Source organism: Crocodylus porosus, unplaced genomic scaffold, assembly GCF_001723895.1.
Source record: "Crocodylus porosus isolate Cpor-Errol unplaced genomic scaffold, CroPor_comp1, whole genome shotgun sequence".
Classification (NCBI taxonomy): domain Eukaryota; kingdom Metazoa; phylum Chordata; order Crocodylia; family Crocodylidae; genus Crocodylus; species Crocodylus porosus.
Genome location: NW_017728942.1, coordinates 7,483,717 through 7,510,712, shown reverse-complemented (window position 1 = coordinate 7,510,712; position 26,996 = coordinate 7,483,717). Strand labels below are relative to the sequence as shown.

Sequence of the window (26,996 nt, the reverse complement as noted above, 5' to 3'; positions counted from 1 at the left end):
AAAAGCAACCGGCTTCATATTAACATTGGTGCAAGCGTACGCAAGCAGAAGACAGAGGCAGCGTGAAGCAGATGTACGCATGCTTCCCATCCAGGACGACATATTTTCATTTCGAATTACGGGGCCATGACTCTCCGATTCCAAGGGAAAAGATTCCTTGTTTCTCCCCCCGCTCTCTTTTGCAATCGAGGCAGTTTAATATAAAACCAGCTTTGGCACTGTTGATCATTTTCCTGTTAACTCATCCCCACGTGCTTTCCTGGCACAGACATGAAAACTGAAGTCAAGAAGATCAACGTGAGTCCAGAGACTTGCATAGTACTCACTCTAGGTATCATGCTGTGGTCAATGGGCAATAAAGAATCGTTTCCATGTTCACTTGCAATGATCCCAGCTGAGCTCTTCTTCCTGACGTCCTTGTTTGTAAAAGCATGCGTAAAACAAATCTAAGCATAATGTCTCTTTCCAGGAAGTTACTCCACAGCTAGCGCAGACCGACACACTGTCTGCTTAGCCTAAGGCCTGGATAAAAAACTAATTATTTGGACCTAAGCTTAGCTCTGTTACTGCAAAGATGGATTTGCGACTTTTGCCAGCTTTCCCTAGAGGACTGCAACCTCCTCTTGTTCCTTGTGAACTTCTGCTGGGCTGTAAAATAACAGCAATCCAGAGAGCAAAAACTGCTGAAGGTTGGATTAAATTGTAACATAATCTTCTGAGAGACCCCTTGTCAGCTATGCACTAGAAGTGGGCATCCATTCCCTGATAGCGCAGTGCCACTGAGCCGGAGATGGTGTCCTTGTCTTAGCAGGGAGACCAGAGGGATTTACTTTACTGTTTAGTATTTATTTGACATTAGCGGCTAGCTATATCCACCGTGCCAGGTGCTGTACCAACACAGAGCAACAAAGATTGTCCTTGCCAGAAGGAGCACTGGGAGGAAATTAGGACTCCTAGGCACACAGCTATATTAGTTAGGAGTTATAGGCATGCAAAAATATGCACTCATCTTGCCATTTTTGTGAGAGGAGGAAAGGAAGCCCGACTTGGGGGGAAAAAAAGGTGTCCTAGTCCACAGAGAGCATGTCTGAAAAGCACACGACCCGCAAGGGCTGTGGCTCGTGCATCTGGGAGTGCGTCTCGAGAGGCACAGGGGCCTGGAGGATGCTCAGACGCCCAATTCTATTATTTGTGGCTTTAACACTAGAGCCAAATCATTCTTCATTCCCAACATTTGTGGCTTGAAATCAAGTTTGCTCAGGAAACGAAGAAGAAAAAAAGCCACTCATGTATGCCAAGTAGAAATGACCCCTTTTAGAGCAGAACCCAATGAAATATGAAACTGGGTTGGCGGGACAAGAACTTTTCCATTAGTCAGAGTGTGAACAAGCCCCCCCCTAAAAACCCACCGGCTTTCCACTTCTTACAGGGCTCAGAAGTGAGAGGTTTCCCTCTTGCAGAAGTCTAAATATTAATAGTAAAACTTTGCCATCTATTTGCATCATTTTTCTTTTATTTAAGAAGCTGGAGGACTGTGATGCTTTCTGATGCATCAGACACACTTAAGGTAGGGTACCAATGAGAACAAGCATTTTTCTACAGCTCTAATGCACTTTAAAACATCTCTTACCTGGAGGTCAGGGACAGCACGGGCAACATTTGCTCAGTGCACACACAGCTGTAGCATCAGCTTCCCGCAGAAGATGCTGGGACTTCCCGCTCCTCAGGACTGGGCAGTAATGCAGATTTCATGTCAGACTTGTTCCAGGTCTCCTGAGTCAAAGCGGCCGCTGTGCTGGAATAATGCTTGGTTGTTCTGTGATGGATATTTCTTCCTGACTGCATGTCTTGCACAAGGACACAAATGTAATGTCAAAAGAAACCGCTTTGATAATGTCCTCGGAGGTTAAATATTTTATATTGTGCTATATTAGGCCGGCGCGCTTCCATCTCAACATGCTTCTGGTTTTTTTGTAAGGTCTGCCGGTCAGGGCAAGGGGCTAGGAGCCTGGCTTGCTGGGGGCTATTCCCAGTCCTGCTACTGATTCACTGGGCAGCTGTGCAAGGGCAGGATATTGCAGCCTTGGGTCTGCATTTGCCTCTCCCTGCCAACTGCCCCCAAAGCCCTTGGCTTGTTCCTGGTGTCCCTTAGTAGCAATGTTGGCCCAGAAAACTGAAGAGGAACATTTCACTTAAGCACATTTTGTCTGTTTTGCAGTCCCCGCTCTCCCTCTGCGCCCCCTGCTATCTGCTGCTTGAGTCCTCGGTCTCTCCGAGCACACCTTCAAACTCTGTTCTTACAGACCCCAGCCCCGTCCCCCCTTTCTTCGTCTCACAAGATAGGCCTCAAATGCCAGCTCACTTCTGAATTCGCTCTCTTTTGCCATCAAAACACCATCTCTCTCACTTCGGATTTCCCAGAACTGATTTTTTCCCCCTTTTACAGAAAGCTCAGCCTCCTGTAGGTGTACCCGCCGTCACTGTCAAGACTGAACAGCTATTAATCTTTAATATTGAATGATTGTCAGCTGTTTTAAAATCCTCGGATTTATAGTGCCATCTTAAAGTAGGGTATTTATGGTAGTATACCTTCTTAAGGGGCAACACTCAGGTTTATGTACTAAAAGCCAAAGGGATCAGACTGTCTGGACCCCCATCGCGAGTACACAAGGTGGGATACAAGAGCCAAATATCCACAAGAATACGCACATACTTGTGTGTCCAACTCGTATTTGCAGTCAACATAATCTTAGTAGTTAGGTGGGTAAAATATACACACCTAGCCAAACCTAAGACGTGCCCATGGGTGATCTGGGCTGCAAAGTAAAGTGTCTTAGAGGTATAGAATATATTGGACATCATTCAAGGATCAGTCATTTGCCTCCTTTAAACAAGAAACAAAAGCACCTGCATAAAAATGACATCCTCCTGTTGCAGTTGCATCTGGTAATATTGCGTCTTACCACAATTATCTGAGACGCGTTATCAGAGACACTGCACAACACTTCCCAGCTACGTTGGTTAAAGTGCACTCGCCTGCACAGCCATACGGATACCGTATCCCTAACCACCCCCCGAAGGGGTACAACATAGCTATTGGTTACCGGTGAAATGTACTGGTCGGCTCTCACTGACGTTGATTAAAACAGCATTGCTTTTTAATTTTAACAAGGCCTGTTTTGACAGCAGGAAGTCTGGTAACGCTGTGAGTTGATTTATGTAATTACACACTCAGTTTACATTTAATAGGCTAGGTACTGTCTGTAAAAAAATAAATCACAATTAATAAAAAGCACGTTTCACTGAGGTTTTTAGATGCTCTTTACATTACCTGGTGGCTACAGTCCAATCAAGGTGGGTATCACAGAACGGCATTTGTTTTGTCACCTTTCATAGTTGAGATAACTTAAAGTACTTCAGAAAGTAATGAGTTGGCTACAGACAGCGCAGGTTAACGATGCGGCCATTATGTACTCAGCAATAAAGCTTCCACGCAGCCTTGGATATTAAAAACCCATTTTTAATGAGCATGGAAATATTGGCAGGGACAGGCCTCTTCCACTCTAAACTTCCACCATAGTAGCTTCCAGTGATGGACAGAAAGGGACTCTCACCTCTCGATAGAAAATTGAGGCCTTGAAAAGTACAGCCTCTCACTGCAATCACGGTGGGCATTAATCCTTGCATTTGTGCTCGCAACCATTTGTCTCAGAGGGTAAAGTACCTGCAACGGAGCCACAGTAACATATCATCATAAACCAGAGGAGTTGCCTTCTCACTCTAAACAGCAAGCGTGAAATACCTTGGGATAGCAGGAGCTGTTCTAGACGTGGCTGACACCATGCCTGTCCCTTCCAAGGGGTACAAATTAGGCTGCACATCTGTCTCAGAGAAAAAAAAAAAATCACACAACTGGAGGTCCAGTACTACCTTCACAGACAGGCAAAATACCAAGATGCTCATGAAAGCGTAGGGGTTTCCCCATAGCATCCTTGACCAGCAGGTCTCCTTTCATCCCTGTTCACAGCATGCTGAATACCCACTGATTTCCAGCCCCAAAAGCCGTGTTTTCAATGATCCGCATCCTGGGACCCTTTGGGCAGAGCTAATCAATCGGCAACTGATTTCACATACAGCGGTTTTGCTTTGTAGACAGAACAGGTATTGCAACTATGATGGACGTATCTAAGTGAGCATTCTTTGAGTGGCAGGTTATGAGTTTTAATGGCACTTAGAAGGCTCTGAGAAATCTTTTTTTTCAACGGCGCAAAGGACAATTAGAGCCCCGCATCCCTTCGGAAGTCAATGGCATTGATGCCTGCCTACCACCTAGTATACACAGGAGAATGCTACAGAGAATAAAAAGTTTGAACTGATGTCAATTTAAATTAAATGCTTGCGTTGGGTCCAAATACCAGCACACCAGCAAAAGGTTTAATGTGTAAATGTAAGCAGATATGCTAGGCTCGCAAGCAGATGAAGAGCAGCCCCTGATTGAAGTGCAGCTACCAACTTACCTGGTGTCTTGGGACCAGGTCTCACTTGACAGAAATGTGTTTCCCTGGAAGTTGGGCAGTGTGATGAACAAAGTTGGCAGCCCCCATCCGTTCCTTCAAAGACAGACAGTTTCCTAACCTTTCTCAGACTGACACTTCGTGAAGTTATTTGACTTATCGCCTTCAGAGAAAAATAACTCACTGGTCTGGGATCTGACACCAAGTTCCCAGCGTGTCGGTCTGAATAGCACCGCATCAATCACGCCTGTGCCATGGTTGTGAAGCAGAGCAGCCTCTACCCCAAGGAGACTGCCATGTTTCACAGAGCAGCTAGCAAAAGCGCTTGCCAATATCATTTCAAAATTGCCTTTAATTTCTGACTGACCTCTTTTTTTTTTTTTTTTTTTTGCCTTCATGTCCCTGACATTCACAGTGGTTTCAATGTCCTCCGTCGCATTTTTTGCTTGGAAGGCAAGCGCTGACTGTGCAAGTGACTCCATGGATGCCACTGCAGGCTCCCACGTCTCTTCTCCTGGTGCCACGCGCACCCACCGAACCGGCTCAGTTGACAAGTCAGAGGCGGCGTGCTCTCTCGCGGCTGTCCTGCGAGCCCACCCGGGGCTCGGGACAGCCGGCGGGTGCGCTCTTTGCTGCTTGCGCTAGCTCAAGAACACAGTCGGCACCATGTGGATGTAGGACCAGTACCTGACGTTTTGCTTGGGCTCCTTTTAGAGTTTCTTTAAGGAGGGGGAATTGTCAGGCGACCAGGGGCTTTGGAGATATTCCACGTCTGTCGCTACCACTGATGTCCTGCGTGACTTAGGTATGTCATTTAGGGCCAGGTTCCCAGATCTTTAGGCCCCGACTCCCATAGCAATCTGTTCCTTGCTGTGGTTGAGGAGCCGAGCATTAGTCATGGGGCAATAGCATCCCCCTGCCTAGTCTGGAGAGGCTAAAACATACTCTAATACAAGCCTGAAGTGCTCAGCTGCTACCCCAGGCCAGACGGCTGGCTGAAAGGTGATGGAGCACTGCCTTAATGGTAGTAAGGGCATAGTCCCGGGATGAAGGAGTCCTCCTCCTGCCCCCTTCTTCCCAAAAGAGTAAACCTTGATCTCTGCCTCCTGCACCCCATGGTTCAGGACCGGGGGGAGGTCGCTTTTCCTGGCTGACAGGGACAGGAGGCTGGTTAGATGCCTTGGGATCAGGGGAGGGGGAACTTTTGCCTCCCCTACATCTTGTGCTGAGAAAGGTGCAGCCAGACCCAGGGGTCCGGCTTTCTGCGTGTGCCGGCCAGGGGACTGAATGAGATGTCGATGCGAGCCGGTGTAGGGATTGCTGTTAGCACCACGGGCAGCCCGGGACATCACGTGGCTGCGGAGGGGTGGAAGGCAAAGCCTCACGTTGGGGGTGGGCTGTTAACCTGGAGCCAGTGGTGGCTTATGTCTTCTGGCGGAGCTGGGCTGCAGGAGGGCATGAACCTGCAAGAGACCCAGAGCTTTTTTTCCGGCAGCTATGCCGCATAATAAAAGCAATGGGAATCAGGTCCCCCAGAAGGAGCCCAGTATAAATGCCACTGTCGTGCAACCAGTGCTAAAGATCCAGGGTGAAGTATGGCTACCATGAATGGCAGTGGCATACGAGAGCCCCCTGAGTAAAGAGCCAGCGAAGGCCGGCCATGCTGCTTTCATCCTCAATTAAATGGGAAGGTGCACACGCCTTTTTTTTTTGTCCCCTCTTCTTAATTTCATGCAGCAAAGCACCTTTACCAAATGAACGGGCTGCTAATTACCTTGGCATCGCAGAGCTAGCTGAAGCACCGCTCCGCGTCCAACTCTGCGGCTGAACAGCGCTCACCAAAGACGGCATGCATTTCAAAAGCCGCCAGCGCTGGGGTCGTTCAGGTTAGGCTGGGTTAAAACCACCTTTCCGCGCTGAAGCGGAGAAGGAAAGATGTCAGCTTCTGGCATTCCTCCTCCCGCACCTCTGATCCTCGCCAGGGTGGGCTGTGCTTGGTGCCAGCTGCTCGCAGGCCCCAAATGGCCGAGCAGGGCAAACCTGGTAAAAGCAGCACCGTTCCCACTGCAAAAGCTTCTTTAAAACCCTGCACTGAGCAGTGGAGAGCGTGAGGGGTGGTGGCGGTTAAATGGTTTCCATCCCTCCGCCCTGCACAAAGGGCTCCACAACCAGCTCACAATTCACCGAGGGCCAGCTGAGACGCGAAAGCGTTTTGATTCCTTGTCCTTCACTACACATGGCCCTTCCTTGCCGTTTGCTTTCCATCGGCTGCTGAGCCACCTGTCTGGAGGGCCGGCAGGGGTAACCGGCACTTCTGTGAGTGTCCATTCAGCCAAAAGGGGCGTTCAGATGAGCTGGGGATGGCAAGCAGGCTCTCTCAATAATGCAACTCCAAGGCATGGCATGCCGGTGGTGGGCTAGCTCTTCCCTCCATAGGTAGGCCAGCATGGGGCGGCGTGTAACGCCTTGAAGGATGAGCTCGGCAGACAGTGGACTGAAGCATCGTGTGGCTTGCTGTCATTACTCACAGCCACCTCCGTGCTGCTGGGGCCGGGAAAGCGTTCCAGCAAAAAATAAAAATATTTTCTCATTAAAAAGAAGTTGGGGGAGAAGGCGGGGGAGAAAGTCTACAAGCAGGATAGATAGATTGTGCTGTGGAGCTGAGATGAGCACTGAGACGCTATGCATTAATCATAGTGAGAGGGGGAAAAATAGTACAGCTCTATCAGGAGAAAGCATTTGTTGCTGTGAAACAATGCAGCCTTCTAAGCAACCTCGCAGCCCTGTGCGCCGGGCCATGGGTGTTTCTGGTCAGTCAAGGGCCGTGCCCGCTTAGCGGATGGTTTAATTCCCTAAATGACAGGCTGGAGAATCCCAAAATGACTGGTGAACTTTAGGCTGGTTCCTATTAGCATGCTGTGCCCTGGAGCCCCCCAGGCCCTCCCCCTTTTTGTTCAAAAGACAAATCTTTAATGTCTCATTAACTCTATCCCCCTCTGCAAGATCTACCGCATTCAAGAGACGGGGAGGCAATAAATAATAATCAAGGCAGAGGCATCACAGCTGTAATCTGGAGCGTGCAAGGAAGCCTGTAAAAGAAGCTGGCAAATTCCATCCCTCTGAGTGCCCTCGCTTGGCTTTATTTCCTTTCAATCTATATTGGTGTTAAGAGCAACGCTGTTGCTCTCCCTAATGAGCTGCATGCGACTTGTCTCTTCCGTTCCCTCAGCAAACACCCCGGGTAAAGCTAGGCGCAGCTGAAAGCTTTCTGTTAAAGCCTCTCTTCGTAGCGCACTTAAGAGCGACGTGTGCACAATATGCTGATTTAGGTGCCGCGTGCAGACACACTTGAATCAGTTCAAGCCATGATGCACACGTGTGCATTCAAGTGTCATCGGACAGCCCGAAAGTCCTCGCTGGGTCCTTCAGTGGGCTTATTGACCGGCTGGTCTCTTTTCAGTTCAAGCTGCTCAAAAGCTTGGGCTCTGGATGCGTCTTGCCCGAGTCCACGAGCACTGCCTGAGCTGTGTACGTCACAAGGCATCGCACTGCATGCTGTGAAGTTACAGTACAGTGTCTGAAGTTAGGATCTGGCTGCTAGAAGAAGGAAAGTGGATAGGAAGAACGATTAAAAAAAGAAAAAAAAAATCCCTGGAGAAAAATGCTGGGTGGCAAAATGATGTCTAAACAAGCAAGCCAGAGGGTTGTGAAGGTGTCAAAATGAGTTTGCCATCCAGATCCTCAACAGGTAGACGATCCTAACATCCATGCCCTAAATAATAATATCATGGAGATGCCCTGCTCCAATTCTTGTTGACTTTAAACGAGCAGCAGGCACCTCACCTTGGAGAAAAATCCCAGCCACACTTCAACATGCTCATAACCCCCCACTGAAAACAATGGGAGCTTGGCTTTAAGGCAGACACACAAAGACTACAGCCCTTCCAGCACGAACCACTGCACAGCTGAAGGGAGCATGCCATTTCAAGGGGCTAATTATTTAAGCCCTCTCCAACTGGGGTCATTATTTGTTCTTGTTGTCTCGAGCCTAAGTCCAAGCTTCCCATTTAGGCTGGAAATTATGGAAAGAGATCAAAAGAGTCTTATTTGGGACCAGCCTTCTAGATGTAGCGAGGGCAAGAAACCTACCTGCTCTTACAAATGGAGCTTGTAAAGGCCTATCTGCCTGCACTGTTCAGACAGACTGGCCCAGAAGCTGGTTTCTTGTGTCACGTTCTCACATGTTAGCAGCACAGTGCAAGTAGCTTAACAGGCGTTGTGCACTACCAACCCTGCCTGGAGCCCACATCTCCGCTGGGCTAGCCACCTTACGTTACGTGCACTACCATGCTCCAGGCGAGGGTTTTGGCATACGAACACTCCAGTGAAGACAAGCCGTCACGGGCTGGCCCTTTCTATCAAGAGGAAGGCTGTTGCCGAGATCCTCAGCACTGAGTAGACGTAGCAGCACTTCGTAACATGCAGTTGATTAAGCAGCATGGCCACTGTTCACTTTGATGCCTCCTCTGGCCCCGTCCACAGCTTGATGTCTGCTTTAAAGAGTGCTTCGTACCACCTGACAGCTCTGCTGACACCGAGCCGCAGCTACTGTCAGAAGTCCAGCGAGAGGCACAGCATCTTCAGACAGGCTTGTTTACTAAGAGCGTGTATGGAGGGGAGGAGGAATATCAAGGCGGAGAGCAAGAGAAGGAGGGAGACTGCGATTTCATGGCTGTTTAGCCATTCAGATGGGCAGGAGCCACCTTGCTGTTAAAAAGAAAAAGGGGGGCAGGTTCATACTGTTATGGGCTAGTACTAATTGCTGTGCAAGCACCGACTGCCTGAGGTTGCAAGAAGGTTTTTTTCCCCTCCCCCGCTTCCTTTTTCCTCGCTGGCAACTTTTAACACCACAGAAGACAAAACCAACCCAGACAGGGTAAAAGACAAGCATGCAGCAAAATGCACGCTTTTAGTTTGGCATCCCCTCTCTGCTCCCACCGTTGACTAACCACAAGGTTTTTGTCCCTGCTGGGGCAGAAGAGGAAAAGCTGGTGCAGAGAAGAGTCAGCAGGGTGGCTGGAAGGAAGGTGGACCTGCTTCATTGGCTCAGGTTATACCACCATTGTAATCAGATTTCCCTAGGGCCCTGCATACCTGCATGGGTGACAAGTAATGCTGAAACCCAGGCCACTGTGTCTGCGCTGCTAGCAGAAGCTGAGCTAACTGAAATAAAGCTAACATGCAGGTGTCTGTGTGTCCTGCATTGCTGTGGACCTCTTATAAGGAGGTAGTGAATGAATTTGTTGCCTCAGGGCACCCAATACTTTGGGCTGGATTTTTCTGGGAAAGCTGAACAACTGGGCTACATACAGACAGTCAAAAAACCCGAGTGTGAATTGATTCAGTCTTTGGAGGTTAGTTTAAGCTGCACACATTAAACCGAAGCACAAGTGAACAGACATTGAACTTTGATTCAGGAAACACTCACATGCCTGCAGTGGCTCAGGCCAGAAGCCGAGGCGTGCTGAAGCACAGCTCTCTGGCTGTGTTCACTTCCTCTTCCTGCTGCTCCCTAGGTCTCTGGGATTTGCAGTCCAGAATTACAGCAGCAGGACTCTGCAGGGTTGCTCATCACTTCTTCTTCCTGTTTCCAGGTGCCTCTGGGATTTGTAGTCCACAGTTGCAGCCTACAGTAAGTTTAAGCAGGGGGACCCACACTCCAGCTGGGGTTTACTGGGGGGGGGCAGTCCCCCTCCATAGACTGGGCTTGCCTCCCTCCTTCCCCCACCCCTTTGTCAGCCCCTCCTTCCCCCAGACCCTTTGTCACTGTTCCAGCTAGGGAGTAGAGGGGCAGGGCCAGCCCTGCTGTCTGGAGCAGACAGCACAGCCCAGCCTAGGGCTGGAAAGCATGCTGGGATGCTGGGGGACTCTGATTTAACTTGAACCAGGAAGGGGTCTGGTTTCATAAACCGGTTTGACCCAAATCAGTTAAGTCTACTACTACATTCAACCAGGTTTATCTTAAACCAGTTTCAGCCACTTTGAAACTGGTTTATGTGCACTGAACTTCTGTTCTGTTACAGGTTTAAACCAGTTTCTGGTCACTTAAACCAGTTTATGTGTAACTGCTGTCCCTAGCCCTGATGAAATTGTGAGGTACCGGGTGCTGGAAGGTTTGAGAGGCAACAGGCAGCAACTGTGATCTCTCTCTGGCTATATGGGTCATGTTCTTTTGTTCACAAGCACTAACTATTGGTCGCTGTGCCGATCTAATGGCTTTCTAGCGTGGTTATCACTGTGACACCTCCCCCTCTGCTTTGCACAAGGGGGAGGTGAGCTTTGCACGTTTGATGCAGTGATGAGCTTTGCACAGTTCAGATCCTGCCCTCTTCCATCCTGTGTCACACTCAAGTTTTTCATTCATTTTTGCCTAACCACCGGGCAACTTGGACGTGGTAGTGTGAAACTCACCCCAGCAGAGCAAACTGATACCTTGCTCCACGTCTGGTGGTTTTGAGATAAAGGGAGATATGGGGATGGATAAAAGGTCTTGAAGGACTAATTTGTCTGGCGGTAGCATGTGGTACATAAAAAGCTTTATCGGAAGCGTGTTACTATAAGGATGAGGAATTTGTGGTGAGGGGGGTTGGAAGACCCCGCTGCTCGATTGCTCTCCAGAATGATTCCTTTAAGAGCACGTGGGTCACTCAATGCTTGGGGATGCTCCTTACATTTACCTTTGCACTGAGGGTCTGAGACCTACGTATCAGCTAGGTTTCCCTTCAGGCTGAGGGAGTCCTGGCCACAGTGCCGCAGAAAAGGCAAAGTCATCTTTTCTTAGTCTCCTGCTAAGCAGCATTGCATTATCTACTGCAATTCAGTGTCTGTTGCTTTAAACCAAAGCTGTAGTTCTGCATCTGTTGCCAACGGCAAAATTCCCAGCAACTTCAGCAGAAGCAAACCTGTGCCCATACAACACACACGTACGACAGCTGGGGTGGCTATGGAAGTACGAACAGGAGCTCCAAAGCGACCAGATAAGTCTTTTAATCTGCTCATCAAAGCTCTTGCAATTCATTCTTTGCTTCCCGCTGCCCAGACCGCTGCGACGAGACATGTAGCCCAGAGCACCCCCTTCCATTTAAACTTTGTCTTACACCGATGGACGTTACCTTGCTCCAGAGCTCTTTCAGTTGCACGGATACCCATCAAACGCCTTAATGAATTAGCGGCAGTGACTGCAAGAGTTTTTCCGTCACTCAGCAGGGAATGAACCCTTCCAAGTGCCCTCTCCGTGGCACTAGCACACCAGACAAAATGAATAGCTAAAGGCATGTTCTCTCAAAGAATACAGCTACGGTTAGTTAATCCTCCTTGGAGTATCCTGCACCGACTGTGATGCTGAGCGAAACACACCGAAAGGGACTGTGGACCCCCAAACAGCAACTTTGCCAGGCTCATCTGTGTCTGGTGTGAGCGTACGGCCACTGCAAGCAACATGGCCTGAGTTGGCAAAGATGCTCAATGAGAAGGCCAGGCAGTGCACAGGCAGGACCGAAGATTACAGCCTGAGACATCTTGTTAGAACAGCAAGCAGGAATCTGCCCGGACTACAACGCACCACGCCCAATTTACCCGGTCACTTCAATAGGCAGCACAGGCCCAACACTAAAACGAGGAGGAAATTCCTGACAAGGACTTTGCAAGAAATTGTTGACGTCGCTTCGACGACTGGCTCGGCGCCGGGGCCGAAGCACGCGGAGACATGCCCACAGTCGGGGTACTGATTGCGTGCACTTATCTTCTTGCTTCCAAAGAACCTCTGAACTCCGGGAACTTCTGCATTTGTTACCAAATGAACCAGGGTACATGTACAGGGGAAAAAACACCAAGGGAGACCATTTAAAAGGGGGACTTTATTTATTACACCGGAACAAGGCGCCAATACGCCAGTTCAGCTTTGATACACAATAAATCAGCAAAGCTGTTACTCAGTTTTGAACCAAGATTGCGGTGGCACTAAAAACACATTGAAAACATTTACTCTCTTCCCCTTTTTTTTTCCCCTCTTTTGTTTTTGGTACAAAAATGGTACAAACAACAATACAAAATATTTGTGCTGTTGACGGTTACAAAAAAAGGGTTTTTTTGTTTTTTTCCCCCCCCCGTTTTTTAACTTTAACTGACGCAGTTGGTTTTGCGTTTCAGCGTGAACACATCAGAACACCAGAAGTCTTCCTTGAAAACAACCACAGTCATGCGGGCTGCTACACAGTTTGTCCACTGTAAAAGGAAACATGCAAAATAATAATAATAATAATCATAATAATAAAACAGCGCTCCAGTTATACATATAGATGTGTGGGTGCTTTTTTCTCTCCCCACCTTACTTGATTTGTAGCGTCAAGCAATAACTACATTATGTACACATTGTGGTGAGGAATTCTAGGTGGTTTTGTGTGTACTTGAGCTAACTCTTTGTAAAACGGAGCTGACTTTGACTTTGGGAGAAAGCTACATACATTGTCTAGGCCTTAAACATTTGGCAGTGCTCCCACCCTCCTCCCACAATGTTTAAATTTGCACTGAAGCGGTTCCAGAAGACGTTACAAAGAAAGCTCCCACCGTTTCCAGGCAAGCGACCTTTGTTATATTCTTGAGACCAATCCTCGTATCTTGTGTTACACAGACCCCGCATGGACCACAGCAATCCTGAACAGGTGACATTTACCCCTGGGTGAGCAGCTAGAGCAAGACCCGCAGATCACATCGTTCTTACCTAACCCTTAGGGCAAAGGACAGGTTTGGGCACAACCGAAATCCCACGTAAGGAGGATTTGAGCGGTGCGGTGGCTCTGTACCGGTCATTGGCATGAGCAGGGATTTCATTTGCAGCCCTAAAACAGATCTCCTGGGCCAAAAAAAAAAAAAAAAGAAAGAAAGAAAATAAACCCAGAAAAAAAAGAAACAGACCTATGAGAGGAGGGCGTAAGGACAGCGAGTTGCCCATTTACTGTTAACAGTCTTCTGCTGCAGGCTCCTCTTTGTTGTATGTTGTTTTGTTGCCTGGGTCACTTTTCCATGCTGCATAATAGATCTGTCCTGTTTCCTGGTGCTACGTCCCTGGCCTGGTGGGTTCGGGCCTCGAGGCCGTCCCGACAGAGTGACCTCCGATGTGTATGAGCCCTTGCTCAGAGCCTACCTGCAGCCTTGGTCTTTCAGAGAAGGGAGGCTGCCTTCAGCTCTGCATTCAGACTTGCTCCTTACTGGTCAGAGAGCCCCCCATCTCCTGGCCCCAGGTTAAAGTGAGAGGCGCAGTAGTGTCGATTTACATAGTAATAGGTAGAGACGGGGAAATGGGAAGTATGGCACGATGGTACAGGGAAGGGTAATCCCATTCTTCCTAAAACCAGCGCACTTCCAGTCGTCTTCCCATAGGAAGTGGAAGATCTCATGCCTGGACTCCACTTCTTTTACCAGTGAGCTCATTATGTGTCTACTACTGCCAGCCGCCCCTCCCCCAAAACCCCAAATCAAACAAACAAATGACCCCCCCTCCTCCCAGTCCTTTCGTTAACTATCTTTATTGAGGGTTTGAAGCCAACACTTCTTTAGAACAGCAGTTCCCAACCTCGGGTCGTGACCCAAACGAGGGTCGCGGGGGCAATGCTGGTGGCGCTGCACACAAAAGACGAGCCGCACCGCATGCCAGGAGCTCCCCTGACCTTGCCCCGGGGCTGCCAGCGCCACCACCGCGCTCTGCTCCCAGCAGCGGGTCATGGCAAAAAAAGGTTGGGAACCACTGCTTTAGAAGGACACCATCATCTTAAAAATAAAGCAATGTCCTTCAGGTTGCAAAGCAGAAGTGACATTCATAGAACCGAACAAATCTGCAAGCAAGCTAATTTATTTTCACCAGTAACGCGGCTTGCTTACCTTCTCCTTCCTCTTGAACAGTGTGCCAAACCCTGTCCGTGTTTCTACCCACGCGACCCAGAGACTGCATGGAGTGTGCGTGCAGGGGGTGTGGAGGAGAAAGGGGGAGCTGAATTTGGTCAGAAGATAGCAGCCTAGCTGCTTTCCTTCTTGAATGCTCACGCACGCTCACAGGGCTGCGCTTTCTTGGTTGCAAATGCTGCCGCAGAACGTCTGAAAAATTTGCAGTAGAAACAGGCCGCTTTATTTTAGTTTAAATCAATGCCATGTTTTTGCCAGTCTCAGGCTTGGAAATCTAAACATTGAGACAAGCTTCACCCCGGCCGCATCTCATTCTTCATCCATGAAAAACATTTTGTTCATCTCTTCTGTATGTTCAGCCCTGGTGACATCAAATGAACCAGTACGGCATTTTTCTAGAAGAGCTTCTTGTGATCAGGGCATGGCATTTTCACCTGTCCTATTTGATTTTGGAAAACCATCGCCACAGCTAAGGGCACAGAAAGGCAATGAACACTACACTTCCTGGAGCCGATGTTTGGACAACTCTCACTGACCATCTGGGGCCAACTGGTTTGCCTAGCACGACTGAGAAGCAGAGACCCTCTGCATGGCTATTCACCTAATCCAAGTACAGCTTCCCAGGGCCTGGTTATCTGCACAGAGGCAAAGAAACGCACTAGACAGAGAGGACCAGGCACCGTTTGCATCTCGCGGTTCTCCTGTTTTGTTTCTTCCTCCTGTGACGCCGAGGAGGCTACAGTAATGGACACAAAACACTGGCATGTGCTAAGCAATGAGAAACACTACGTCCATTTTTATTATTGACTACTTTTGTTGTGAAGGGCAGTTTCCATGGAGGTGCATCACCCTGTTTATAATATATTTAAGCCTGAGGCTTTTCAGAAATGAAAGAACACAGATAAGGAACACAGGCTACACACAGACCCAACCCACCTGCACAAGGAGACTGCAATTCAAAAAAGGATCGGCTGTATGGGTGCAGTTACGGCCCCACGTACAAGAGCAGACACAGACTACGTGAAGCATCGGAGGCTGTACTAGGGTGTTGGGGTGGAGGGAGGTCTGCAGCGGAAGTGAACTAAGGTTTTCATACTGTGCAAGTGCCAACACGACGAAGGTTGAGTTCCCAACTTTGGAGTAAATATTTTTGAAAGGCATCAGATACTGTAATTTGTCATGCACTGCATTTCATCCGGGATGGAGCTTCTGCTGACAGCCAGTACCCTTTGAACAGCAGCGACGTGTTGTTGCTGCCATCACTGTTTCCTGAGGTCTTAGCCATCACTGATTCCTTTCCTCAAGGTAACTTGTATATACATTTTCATTTGTTTTGTTTTGTTTTTTCCTGAATAGCGAAAGGATCAACCAACCAAACCAACCGACCAAGGAAAAAAACCCCCCACATACTTATTAATTAAGAATATAACACATATAGACTGAGTCCCCTCAAGCAGACTTTACCACATTCCATTTCATACAAGACACATTTCAAATGCTCGTTAATTTACACAAATTGCATTTTATAGAAAATATGATACAGTGAAATATAAAATGCACTAGGAGCATTTTAAAAATCTATAGACATGGTCCTGCAGCCTCAAGTTCCCTCTTGAGCAATGGCCATTCATTGTCACACACATGCGCTCTCTCACACTCTCTCCCCTGTCCTCTCTCCCCCCCTTTTTTAACTCTTAGCATTCAACTTGAGAATCAACTGACATAACAAAAAAGCATGATTATCCCCCAGATAATCACCTTCTGATGTTGTGCACATTCTTGGATTTAAAGGAAAACATACCTAAGCACTTTTACAATTTTTTTTTTTTAGCGAACCCACTGCAAAATTGTCTGCAGAATATAAAACATAGGTAATCCAAGATTTCATAGCACATGAATTAAGTGGCTCGTAATCCATTAAATGTGGTTTATATTACACATCCATGCAGTCTAAATCGTTTTACAAACATTAGACATAAACCCACTAGTCCAAATCAATAAAGGAAAAATGTAATTAAAAGAAATGCTAACAACTATTTGTTATTGGTTAAATTGACCCTACATATAAACTAGGTAGTGTGCTACCATTTATAATACTGATGTTGACTTATGCCTGGATGCTGCAAAACCTCTTACTTTATTGGCGCCGTTTAAGCATATTAACCACAAAATACTTATTAGGCCCTTCTTGCTTTTCTTTTCCAAAAGATGTTTAATATAGACAGAAGTGCCTATCCATCAAATATAAAGGACACACGTCTGGTGGGTTCCATGATGCTGTTGAGCTTTGGCTACTGATGCTGCAAGGCATTAGTACTGGACTAAACTAACTTTATTCTAACGTATGGCAAAGGTACTAATAAAACTGTCCATGTTATTAATACTGCCCTAGTCTTGAAGTAAGCAGTTATGCCAGGGGCGGGCAGTTATTTTGGGCAGAAAGCTGCTTACTGAGTGAGTTTTGGTAAGCCATCGAGGGCTGCATGATAGGCAGCCAGGAGCAGATAAATATTACTTTTCTAAATTTTTTTAGGGGCCTCGCCAGCCAGATAGAATGGCCTTTGGGGCCTCATCCGGCCCCCCGGCCGCATTTTGCCCACCCCTGAGTTATGCTATGTCCTTACGTTGAGTTAAGAAAACAGCATTGGTCTTCATACTAACAAGCACCATTCGGGATGCATGACAGCACCATGTAACCCAGCCATTATTTACATTACTCAATAAGGTGTGGGAGCCAAAAACACGCCGAGAGCAAAAAACAAACAAATGGGCCTTTGGTCATTTCACGATTAACTGTAGGGTTTATGCAAGGTCTGTTTGAGATCTCTGTTGCAATAACCAAAGGCTTATCAATGCTATAGTTCTATGCAGCTACATCAAGTGTGACCAGGTTACAGAAGGAACCCCAGTCAATATTTTGCATCTGATAACACTGAATTATATACAACATGATGACTAATTCACCACCTGCTGAGGCTTAAAGATGGCTGTTAAGATTTTTGACTCAAAACATCTTGTTTTCCCCCTCCCTCAAAATGAGTCACCCACTTTAAAAAAAAAAAGGCAAAAAAGAAACAATCTCCACAGTTCTGTTTTGTTAACTCCTTCCCAGCTAAAACTGGCTTAGGGTCATAGAGAGTGTTGCCCAAGATGGTTGAAACATTTCTTTTTTTGTATGCTTGTTCTGATCACTCCTGAGATTGAAGGGAATCTGATACACGTACCAAAAGGCACTTTCAAATATATATATATATATTTTAAAAACAGTGCTTCTGTTCTAAGAAATTCAAGTTAAGACAGAGTGCCTTTCACTCTCTTTAGTCATAAAGCGGATAAACGAGCGATATCCCAGCTGACGTTTAAAAAAAAAAATGCAGCAGAGACCAGTGTTCATGCCAGACAGCAAAATGTCAAAAAACCCCCAAAAAATTAAAAAAAAAAAGGAAGAAAAAAGAAACCTCCTAAATCACCACTAAAAATAATACAGTCAGCAGGGGATATTAATTAAAAAAGCTGCCACTTCTGTACACTTCTTGCTTCTTTGTCGTCTCTATTTTTACCATCGTCATCTTTTTAAAAAATTTTTTTTCTTCTTCTTTTTTTTTTTAACAACAATATGAGGTCAGTTTAATCTTCCTCTCCTCCCCCGTACATGTCTGCCAGTTTCTTGAACCTGGGCCCCCAGTCGTTAAGGTAGTCATAATCCTGATCACCGGAACTGGAGGAGTTGAGGGAGCTGACAGAGCCCGCGGTAGAACCACTGCCCTCATAGTCAAAGACCAGTAGAGAATCGTAGGGTGGGGCAGTGGGGTCATTATCAGCTGCTCTCAGGCCCTGGTGGTTGCAAAGACAGGGCGTTAGTGCCTTGTTACACATTCACTTGCAAAAGCTGCACATCAGTGGAAGACGCTGACCTATTAATGTTTGTACGTTAGGCAGTATCATAACTGGGGCAGGGTGAGCAGGGCACCACTCAGCCTCTTGGCTTTGCGAATCTTTGCTGTCACGTATAGCCCTGTGTTGTCCTGCCCAGCTACAGGAGCCCAGCCACGAGGCTGCTGCCGCCGCCTGAGCCAACACTACTATAGCCCATGGCGGCAGCAGCAGCAGCAGCAGCAGCAGCCACCTTCAGTCTGTGGAGAACAGCAGCAGGTAAGATTTCACTCCTTCTCCTGCCTTTCCCCCTGCTCTCCAGTGTTTGGCATACCCTGCTTCAGGGCACTCTGCCTGGTGGGTCTGCTCCAAAGCCATGGGGTGCATCTGTATAATATTTAAACTTGTTTATTTTGGAGCGCTGCATCTGTGTTTACATGCACTAGGTTTTCAAATGAATTAAACTGGGTCCCTGGCCAGCACCGCAGGGGAGTGGGATGGTCCAGCACTGCCCACCCCCAGCCCAGGGCCCCCTCATCCACCCCGTGCCCATGCCCATGCCCTGCCACGCAGCTGTGCAAGCAGGGAGCCAGCAAACCACACAAGGAAAAAAAAAAAGCAGAAGCAATTCAAAAGTGAAAGCAATTCAAAGGGATGAACTACAAAAATTTCACTGCGCCTGTGGGGGACAAAGAGGCTCATTACACATCTTTGAGTGCCTTTGTGTTTGCACACAATGAATCCATGGACACAACACTTTAATTCCCAGTGAGCCAAACTAAATTACAGCCAAAGAGTTTTAGTTTAATTCACAAGGAAGACTGTTAAAGTGTTGGGAAATCCTGCCTGTGCAAACAAATACGCAGTTGCAGTGCATGAAGGGGCAAAAATTGTGCTGTGTACATGAGCCTGTGGACGCTGGATGCGCAGACAGGCCAACCCTGAGGATATCGACCTGTCCTGAAGCCACTGACCCTGGATGCTCAGGTGCTCCACTAGGAATCTTGCCCTAGATTTGGTGAAATTTGCTTGACCCTGACATGTTCAGAAGAACTATACAGGGCTCACATGACTCATCAAGTGGTCAACACCTGGCCATGGTGTCACCAAGCAATAATATTTAATTCCTAGAAAAGCTTCATAGCCAAAAGTTTAATGAGTAGAGAAAACTTAGCTGGGGGGAACTCCAGGTAAACAGCTGTGGGATGCTGCTCTGTAAAACCAGGGGTAAGATACGTGAACGATAACATGACTTTACATTTCCCCTTTCAAACAACCCTGAGATCTACCAGAATGCTGAGCTACTTGATGTGTGGGGATCTTTCTTCAGGGAGGTGTCCTGCACCTATGAAGTGTGCTAAGCTGTTGAGAGGAACTCCTGGCAGTAGCAGCAATGAAAAGAAACCTGGGTGATTTGTTTCCATTAATTTCAGGGTATCTGCTCTGAAGCCGAGAAATCTCTTCTCCTAGTTGACCGTGTCCCATTTGATTCTACATTTGGGATTTCACCTTGTATTTCCAATACGTTCAATGTAAAAATGAAAATCTCCAGCAACATGGTTGCAACACTTACAAAGGAAGTTCAGTGTCAATGTAGAGGACTAGCATATTAACCATGTCTTACTTCACTTAGAAATAGGCACCTGCACATCTTGGAAATGGTCTGGTTTGCCTTGCCAGGCCCTATGTATGGTTGTAGGTAGGACAAGCTGAACCTGTTGTTAGGGTTACAGTGTCTTTTAGTACCAGTTCAGCATAAGGAGCAATACTGAAAACAATGTACCTGAACCAAAGAAAAAACTCTCTATTTATCATTTTGAGAACCTGAAGTCAAGGTATGGGAAGTTGTAATAAGTTATACTGGCCTGAATCACAGTGGAAATGTGTGTGTGTGCAAGCACAGAGGGGAGATGCTGGGGGAGGAGAAGGGGAAAAGGAATTTAAATGACTAGAATAAGAAAAAAACCCAGCAGGAAACTGAGATAATAATAGAATGAAATTGCTGCCACATTTATATTTCTGACTTATGAAATGGATCCTGCTTTGTCTTAGAGGAAATGATGCATCGATTAGCTTGCAAACACACAATTATTCATTTAAAAGATAAAATGAGATTTTTTTTTTTTAAAGGATAAGTGGCTAAAAAATTAAACAAGAGCCAAGGGTGCTGTCGAGTCACAGGGATGTCACGTGGGGTGAGAAAAACGGCTCAGTGGTGAGAAGCGTCTCTGTGACACACGCTCTCTGAGCGCAGGTTGCGGGAGAGGAAGACACGGTGCAGGAAGATGTTTATGGGCTTAGAAGCCAAGAGATCCTGATTGCTTTTCTGGCCCGGCCTGCCCATCTGTAACAAACCTGCCCTCATTCCCAGCTTCATTGAAAGCAACTGCAAAACTCCTATAGGCTGAAATGGAGCTGGGTCAGGGCCACAGGTTTTGAAGACAAAAGGCTCTAATGTATTGTGGCTGGACTGAGAAAACATGTGCTCTATTACAGGGGTGTACCTGGTAGCCGTGTTGGTTTGAGACAAAGAGACATATAAGCTTTGATCCCGAAAGCTTGCAGAAAGGGACAATTTTCTTGTCATTTTCCAGCTGGTCTAATAAAAGGTATCATTTTGGAACCATGAGTTCTAGTTTTTTGTATGTCTTCTTGTGCTCTATTACTGCACTTGGCTCATTTGGGTTTCAATCACCTTACAGGGCCAAACACTCCTTTCATTACCCACGTGTGCAGTCCCATTGACTTCCATCGGACTTCTGGCCTGAGCAACAGGAGCAACGTTTTGGCTCTTAGTAAGGTCTAGAAAATGTTTAGGTAAATTTTAGTCCAACTACTTTGCAAACGTATCGAACCAATGACTGCAGGAGCCTTGAGAAGTGACAATGAAAGCAGACAAGAGCATACCTCGTTAATAAAGTCACCAATATCCCCAGGATGGGGGATTACTGGTCTTATAGGATACTGGGGTTCAGCACCGATGGGTCTCTCATCTACCCGTCTGACTCCAGCTGCCTTGTTCAAGACGTGATCCATGGTCTCTGGCTGCTGAAGTTGGCTTAAATCATAATCCTGTAACAAATGGAAAGGCACAGGGTGAGACCTAGAGCTTTTCAATGAGATCTTTAACAGGCTCTACCCTTCACTTCCATATAAATAAGTTGATGGGTCTGCTCCTTTTTCCCTGGAAAGCAAAAGAAAAATGTCACTACTGTATATGGGGCATCTCAGACTATCAACACTATAAACGATTCATGACATTGATCCCAAATAAATGCCAGGAAATCGACCCTGGCTAAAACAAATTCAAAACCCAAGTTAAACAAATACTTCTCATGCACTGTGCATATGTAACTTCACACCCTATAGCTTTGTGATAACAAATGGGATATGTTGGGCATGCATGTGCAATAATTTGGTTCACTATATAATTTACTGCAAGGAAAACAGGGGCGGTAGCTGTTGTATTACAATAACGTTACGGTAAGTAGAAATACAATACAAAATTTGAATTGCATTTATAGATATTGATCTTCTGCAGTAATACCTTCTTTTGCTACAGATCTATGACTGTAGAAACCAGAGAAGGATGTTCCTGTGGAACAAGTATTAGGTAAGATTTTGATAAAAATGTATTTATGTAGGTAACGGTATTTTGCTGCATTTCCTCTGCTGCTATTTTTTTAAAGAATCCTTCCCAAAATATTTAAGCTAATATTTTTTGCAGTTGCTTGAAACCCGATTTTTCAGCTTGTTTTAATGTTTATTGTTTTATTCCACTGGAAAACCTATCCTGACTAGACAGAATGCGCATGGGTTCAGGATGCTTAAATCTCCAGGAACAAAACTGAAACATTTATAAATAAATTCTCAGTAATAAAGAGAAAGCCAGGAGAGGGGAGGGTTGCAGAGAGCGAAAGAAGCCAATTCTGAAGAAATCTGTGTGGGAAAAGTGCTTCAAAAGCACTGGGCAAATTCTTATCTCAAATCCTCAAGGCGGTGGGGATGTTGGCTAAAATAAGTTTCTCTCCTGTCGACATTAATGAGATTCCCAATGGGTCCATACAGGTAGAAAGACCAAAATGTTTGAGGTGCTATGTTAGGTGGATATCACTGCGAGGCCCTGAATTCAATATTTTGGCAACTGGACCGATGGCTACGTGGCAAAACCTCACCCCTCCTACAACTGAGACTAGAGTAACGGCGTGCTTATGGGGACATGAGTTCCTGACACAGTCCTGTCTGCTGTTGTGCTAGAGTCCCAGACCAAATTCACCGCTCGTTCCATTGCCTGCCTCAGACCTGAACCCCTTCAACCCAACTGTGGACTTGACGGCATGCAGGAAGGCTCCGGTGAGTGTTGAAGCCGAAGAAGCGCTAATAAAACCTGTATGCCACCTCGCACCTTCGCATATTCACCTTCACAATCTATTTCTGAAATGCTAAAGAGAGCCCATAATGGGATAGTCTCTGTATTCCTCCACTTTAAAATTAGGTACCTAACTTGCAAGTCCAACTGTTCAGGGCTCAGATAAAGGAAAATTTAAACAAATATTTTTTTATCGCCTTGAAAATAAACGGAGGTTGGTAGGAGGAAGTGCATATACAGTTTATTGCTTTCCGTTACCCCTGTATGCTACAAAACCCACTACATACTCACAGAGGGGAAAATTCCACACGTAGTGGGCATGTCTACACATGCATTTACGCTGGCTTAAATTTACTGCGCAGTAAGTGGGAATAGGTTGGCGTCTACACATGCAGACAGTAAAGCACATTAATGCTGTGTGTGGGCTGACTTGGGGCTAAAGTAAGGCCCAAGTCAGTCCACACACACAGTGTTACTGTGCAGTAACTTATCGGCATAAATTTGATACCTGGATGATGCAGGTATCAAATTTATGCTCACGTTGGCCTAAGTCACCATATTTACTGTGCAGTACAGGCATGCGCATGTAGATGCACGCCCGTACTGTGCCGTAATTTCAGTTACTGTGCAGCAAATGCACATGTGTAGACACACCCAGTACGTATCAGTATTTTCTCCCCATCTTCAGCTCTTGCTACACACACACACAAATCTGGGCAAGAGTTGACCACATTCTTCTAAAGGGTGTCATGGGACCTTTGCTGGTGGTTGGCAGTAAGAAGAAAGTGTACCCTAAATAAGACAACCCAAGCTTATCTTTTTTTGCCTGGGAAGCCCCCTGTCAGCGGAGGAGTAGCCCCTGCTTTGGAAGTTTCCTAGAACCTCCAATCCTTGCCGGTGATAAGAAGCCACCATAGAAAAGCTAAGAGATTCAGGCAGACTTTGGCTCAGGGCTCAATTATGAAGCAAAGCTTTGCCATGATAAGCTTCAGAGCGGAAAAGAAAATCCCCAAACATATCTAGACATTTCTCACAAATTAAGGCCAGAAATTAAGAGAAATGAAAGGCACATTAGGGACTATTAAGTAAATACAAGGAAAGCCAATAAAAGCTCTAGGCTCAAGCAAACCAAGGCAAGCGCCTGGAGCAACAGGAACTGGGGAAGGGTTGTAGCTGTGATTTGATTTTATGCAGGCATCTGGAGGGAAAATACACACTGTTAATTATTGAACTGACAGAAATATTGTTTAAACGTGAGTGTCAATAGAGCGATTTATCATCTCACCCAGCAGCCAGGCTTACCCGAATGGAACAGCACACGCTACACCTGTCTCATGGCACTGGCCAAAATGAATGGAAATTGTCCCATCCATGTTACCCAGCTAGATACAGGGCACTGGAGTAACCGGACCCAAGCTGGTTCTCATTTATGCCTGTGCAATATTGCTGAAGCAATGCCAGTGACAATCACAATTGAAGCCGTGATCTCTGTCTTCAGGCAGTATAAATGTTATGGCTACTGCCTGGCCAGTGGCTATTCCCCAGCCTGGAAAAGCATGGTGGCCACTGTACAAATATTATATTATATTATATTATATTGCTCAGGTGCAGAATGAGGATCACGGGGCTTGCAAGGTGCTGAGAAATGAAGGTGACCCTTGCAGCAGGGCCAGATTCTACCACCTGTTGGGTGCCAAAATGGACTTGAGTCCCCAAACCTGATTCGTTCCATCCTCTTTAAACCTTACAGTCCAATAATGCATCTGCTTGTGTTACACCCCTTCAGCTGACCTTTAAGACCGAGTCAAAAAAGCAGTGAGGAAGAGGAGGATTCCCCCATCTTTTTTTATTTACAGCTTTTCAGGGACTCAGGCATGGTGGACACCTAAGTTTCAACAGAACCTGGCTCCGGGGGACCAAAGTCTCGGTGACGAGCTCTCCTCACCTGGTCTTCCTCTCCGCCTCCTTCCTCGTCGTATTTCAGAATGTTGTCCCTGACGTCGTCCTCGGGGTCGATCAGCAGCTGCTTCGTATGCCGTTCCTTTTCCCTGCGCTTCATCCACACCACAAACAGCAAAACCATGGCTGCAACAACGAACACCATGAGCCGGCGTAGCGAGGTTTAACCAGGCTGCCTCTGCCAAGGCATCCCACCACTCCCACTTCTATAACATGGAATTTGGTTGCTAGCTAAGAGCTACATCCTGAATTACCAACCCCAAACAGCAGAAGTACATATCACCTCTGTGATAATAGTCCTGCTTGATTAAAACAACATGTATACGAAGTTAGATGCTGCTGCTGCTGCTGTAAATATGCCCCAGTGCTAGAAACCTCAGCATGTTTCAGTGCAGATATCTCAATTAAACTTGTGTGGAATATATTGCATACACTCTCACTTTTAGCATGGACTTCAGAACATGCCATGATTGGGGACGAGGACCCACGTACCGTTAGTGGTTGCAGATTGTCCTGAACTGTTAAGTACAAAAAATAAGAAAAGGGATACTTCGGCGAGCATCAATAATCCAAACGGGTCCTCCTGTTTACACAGATTGCTTTATGATTGACCAAGCATGTTAATTGGACCTACCGCTGTCAGGGCAAAACACCCAATCTCAAGGGAAATACAGAGAAAGCGTGAGAAACAGCAGCTATCTGAAGGTGTTTATGCCCCCAACCCGCTGCGTCTCCAACCTGCAACTCTTGTAGGCACTTGGGTTTGAGATCAAAGACGATAAGGAGAAATAAGACAGTCAAAGGCAAAGAACAAAGACACGAGCTGATGTTTTCCACTGGTGATACAAAAACGCCATCTGAGTTCGTAGGCTATCACCATTGTAATCATTTTTTAATGATTTGCAGCTTGCTCAGAGACATGGAAAGAGATTGGATAACATTAGTTCACATAATCCAATTTAGGCTCATTCATGATCTTTAGGGGGCTTGCTTTATTTCTGAAATCATATTAAGTCAAGCATTAGGATATGCTTTCTGCCACTCACATGGAGAGAGCAGGGCTATGAATCTTTGAAATCCTTTCAGAGAAGGATGCGGGCCTTTGCGGAGCAAGGGTAGCGCAATGTGGCAACACAAAACTAACTTCTTGGGGCATCCGAATGTATGTGCTAGGGCCTGGTGAATCTCTCCTGTTCATACACTGTAGTGAGGTACAGCTCACCACCAGCTTTCACCACTTAAACAGATTACACAGTTTTCTTCCCTGGTTCATCAACATGCCAGCTCCCAAAGGCAGCACATTTCAAATCAGCGAGACAAGGGAGACGTGTTGGCAGCTATGGGAACACCAGTGGGTCTCCAGTAGCACTAGACATTGCAACCTCTCTGCTTCCTTTAAGAAACCCATCGATGGTCTTGTTTTCCTGCCAATACTCGACACTGCTGCAAAGTAAGGGTTTCCCTTCAGGCCTTTATATTCACTAGGAAAAAAGTACGTTCTTAACCCACACTTGCAAACATATGGAAATGAATGCAAGGTAAAATCCAAGCGAAGGCAAAGCAGTCCGGGCTTTTATTGTCAGCAGATTACGCTAAATCTTCATCTCCCCAATGGTCTTTGCCTCAACCTGCCAGCTCACGTTAAAACTGCAAACTACCTTGTCTTCCTTAGGAGCGCGCCTTGTGTAAGCGCTGTAGCGTTTGCCAACCCACATTAACACCGCGACTTTTCTCTAAGGGAAGACACCTCCTCCGGGACAAGGCAAGAGTCCAAGCTCCGTCCCAGAGACTCAGCTGAGCCCTGGGAACAAGCCCTTGATATTTTGGATCATTGTGTGTTTTCCGGGATTTTTTCCCCTCTTTGCCTGAGCCTCAGCGTAGCTTCGTTGAGTGCAAGAAAGAAAAGGAGAGCAACTCTGGAAATGTGGACTCCAAGGGACTTGCAATCAAGGCAAAGCCAGGCAATATCTTCCTGTCTGAGGCAGGTAGGAGGACCTGAGTTTGTCCTCATTCTTTTCTTCCGAGCACTACGGCATTTATACCCAGCAAGAATTCACTGACGTGCATAGAAGAGGACCGGACAGCTAATTACTGCCATTGTATGCCAATTGGCTGCTGTCCCTGCCTGCTAGCTAACAAAATTGTTTTCAGATAGTTCAGCATTTCTTTAATGGGTATCCCAGATCTATTCTAGAGTAAAATAAAAATAAAAAAAAATGCCACTCTTATCTCTGATATAAAACCTCAGCTATTTAGCAGTCTATTGAAGTCCTTTTCTTGTCTGTCTTTCTTGTCTCTCTCACAACAAGCTACCTGCCTGGCAC

At 46.5% G+C, this 26,996-nt stretch overlaps 1 protein-coding gene and 1 long non-coding RNA gene across 2 annotated transcripts in view; one reads left to right on the top strand and one right to left on the bottom strand.

Annotated features, from left to right (window-relative positions):
- The first annotated feature begins 1,427 nt into the window (after positions 1-1,427).
- On the top strand, positions 1,428-16,384 carry LOC109318814. Its single transcript, XR_002103326.1, has 3 exons — positions 1,428-1,438; positions 4,550-4,553; positions 14,106-16,384. It is a non-coding gene; the product is annotated as an uncharacterized LOC109318814 (long non-coding RNA).
- The window catches only part of CDH4 (cadherin 4), a 611,276-nt gene continuing 600,568 nt past the window's right edge, over positions 16,289-26,996 (bottom strand). The window contains exons 14-16 of the mRNA XM_019548218.1: positions 24,659-24,798; positions 21,252-21,416; positions 16,289-18,305 (exon numbers count right to left, since the gene is read on the bottom strand). Of these exons, the coding sequence (XP_019403763.1) occupies positions 18,099-18,305; positions 21,252-21,416; positions 24,659-24,798 (512 nt within the window). The 3' untranslated portion in view covers positions 16,289-18,098. The remainder of the gene's footprint in view (positions 18,306-21,251; positions 21,417-24,658; positions 24,799-26,996) is intronic.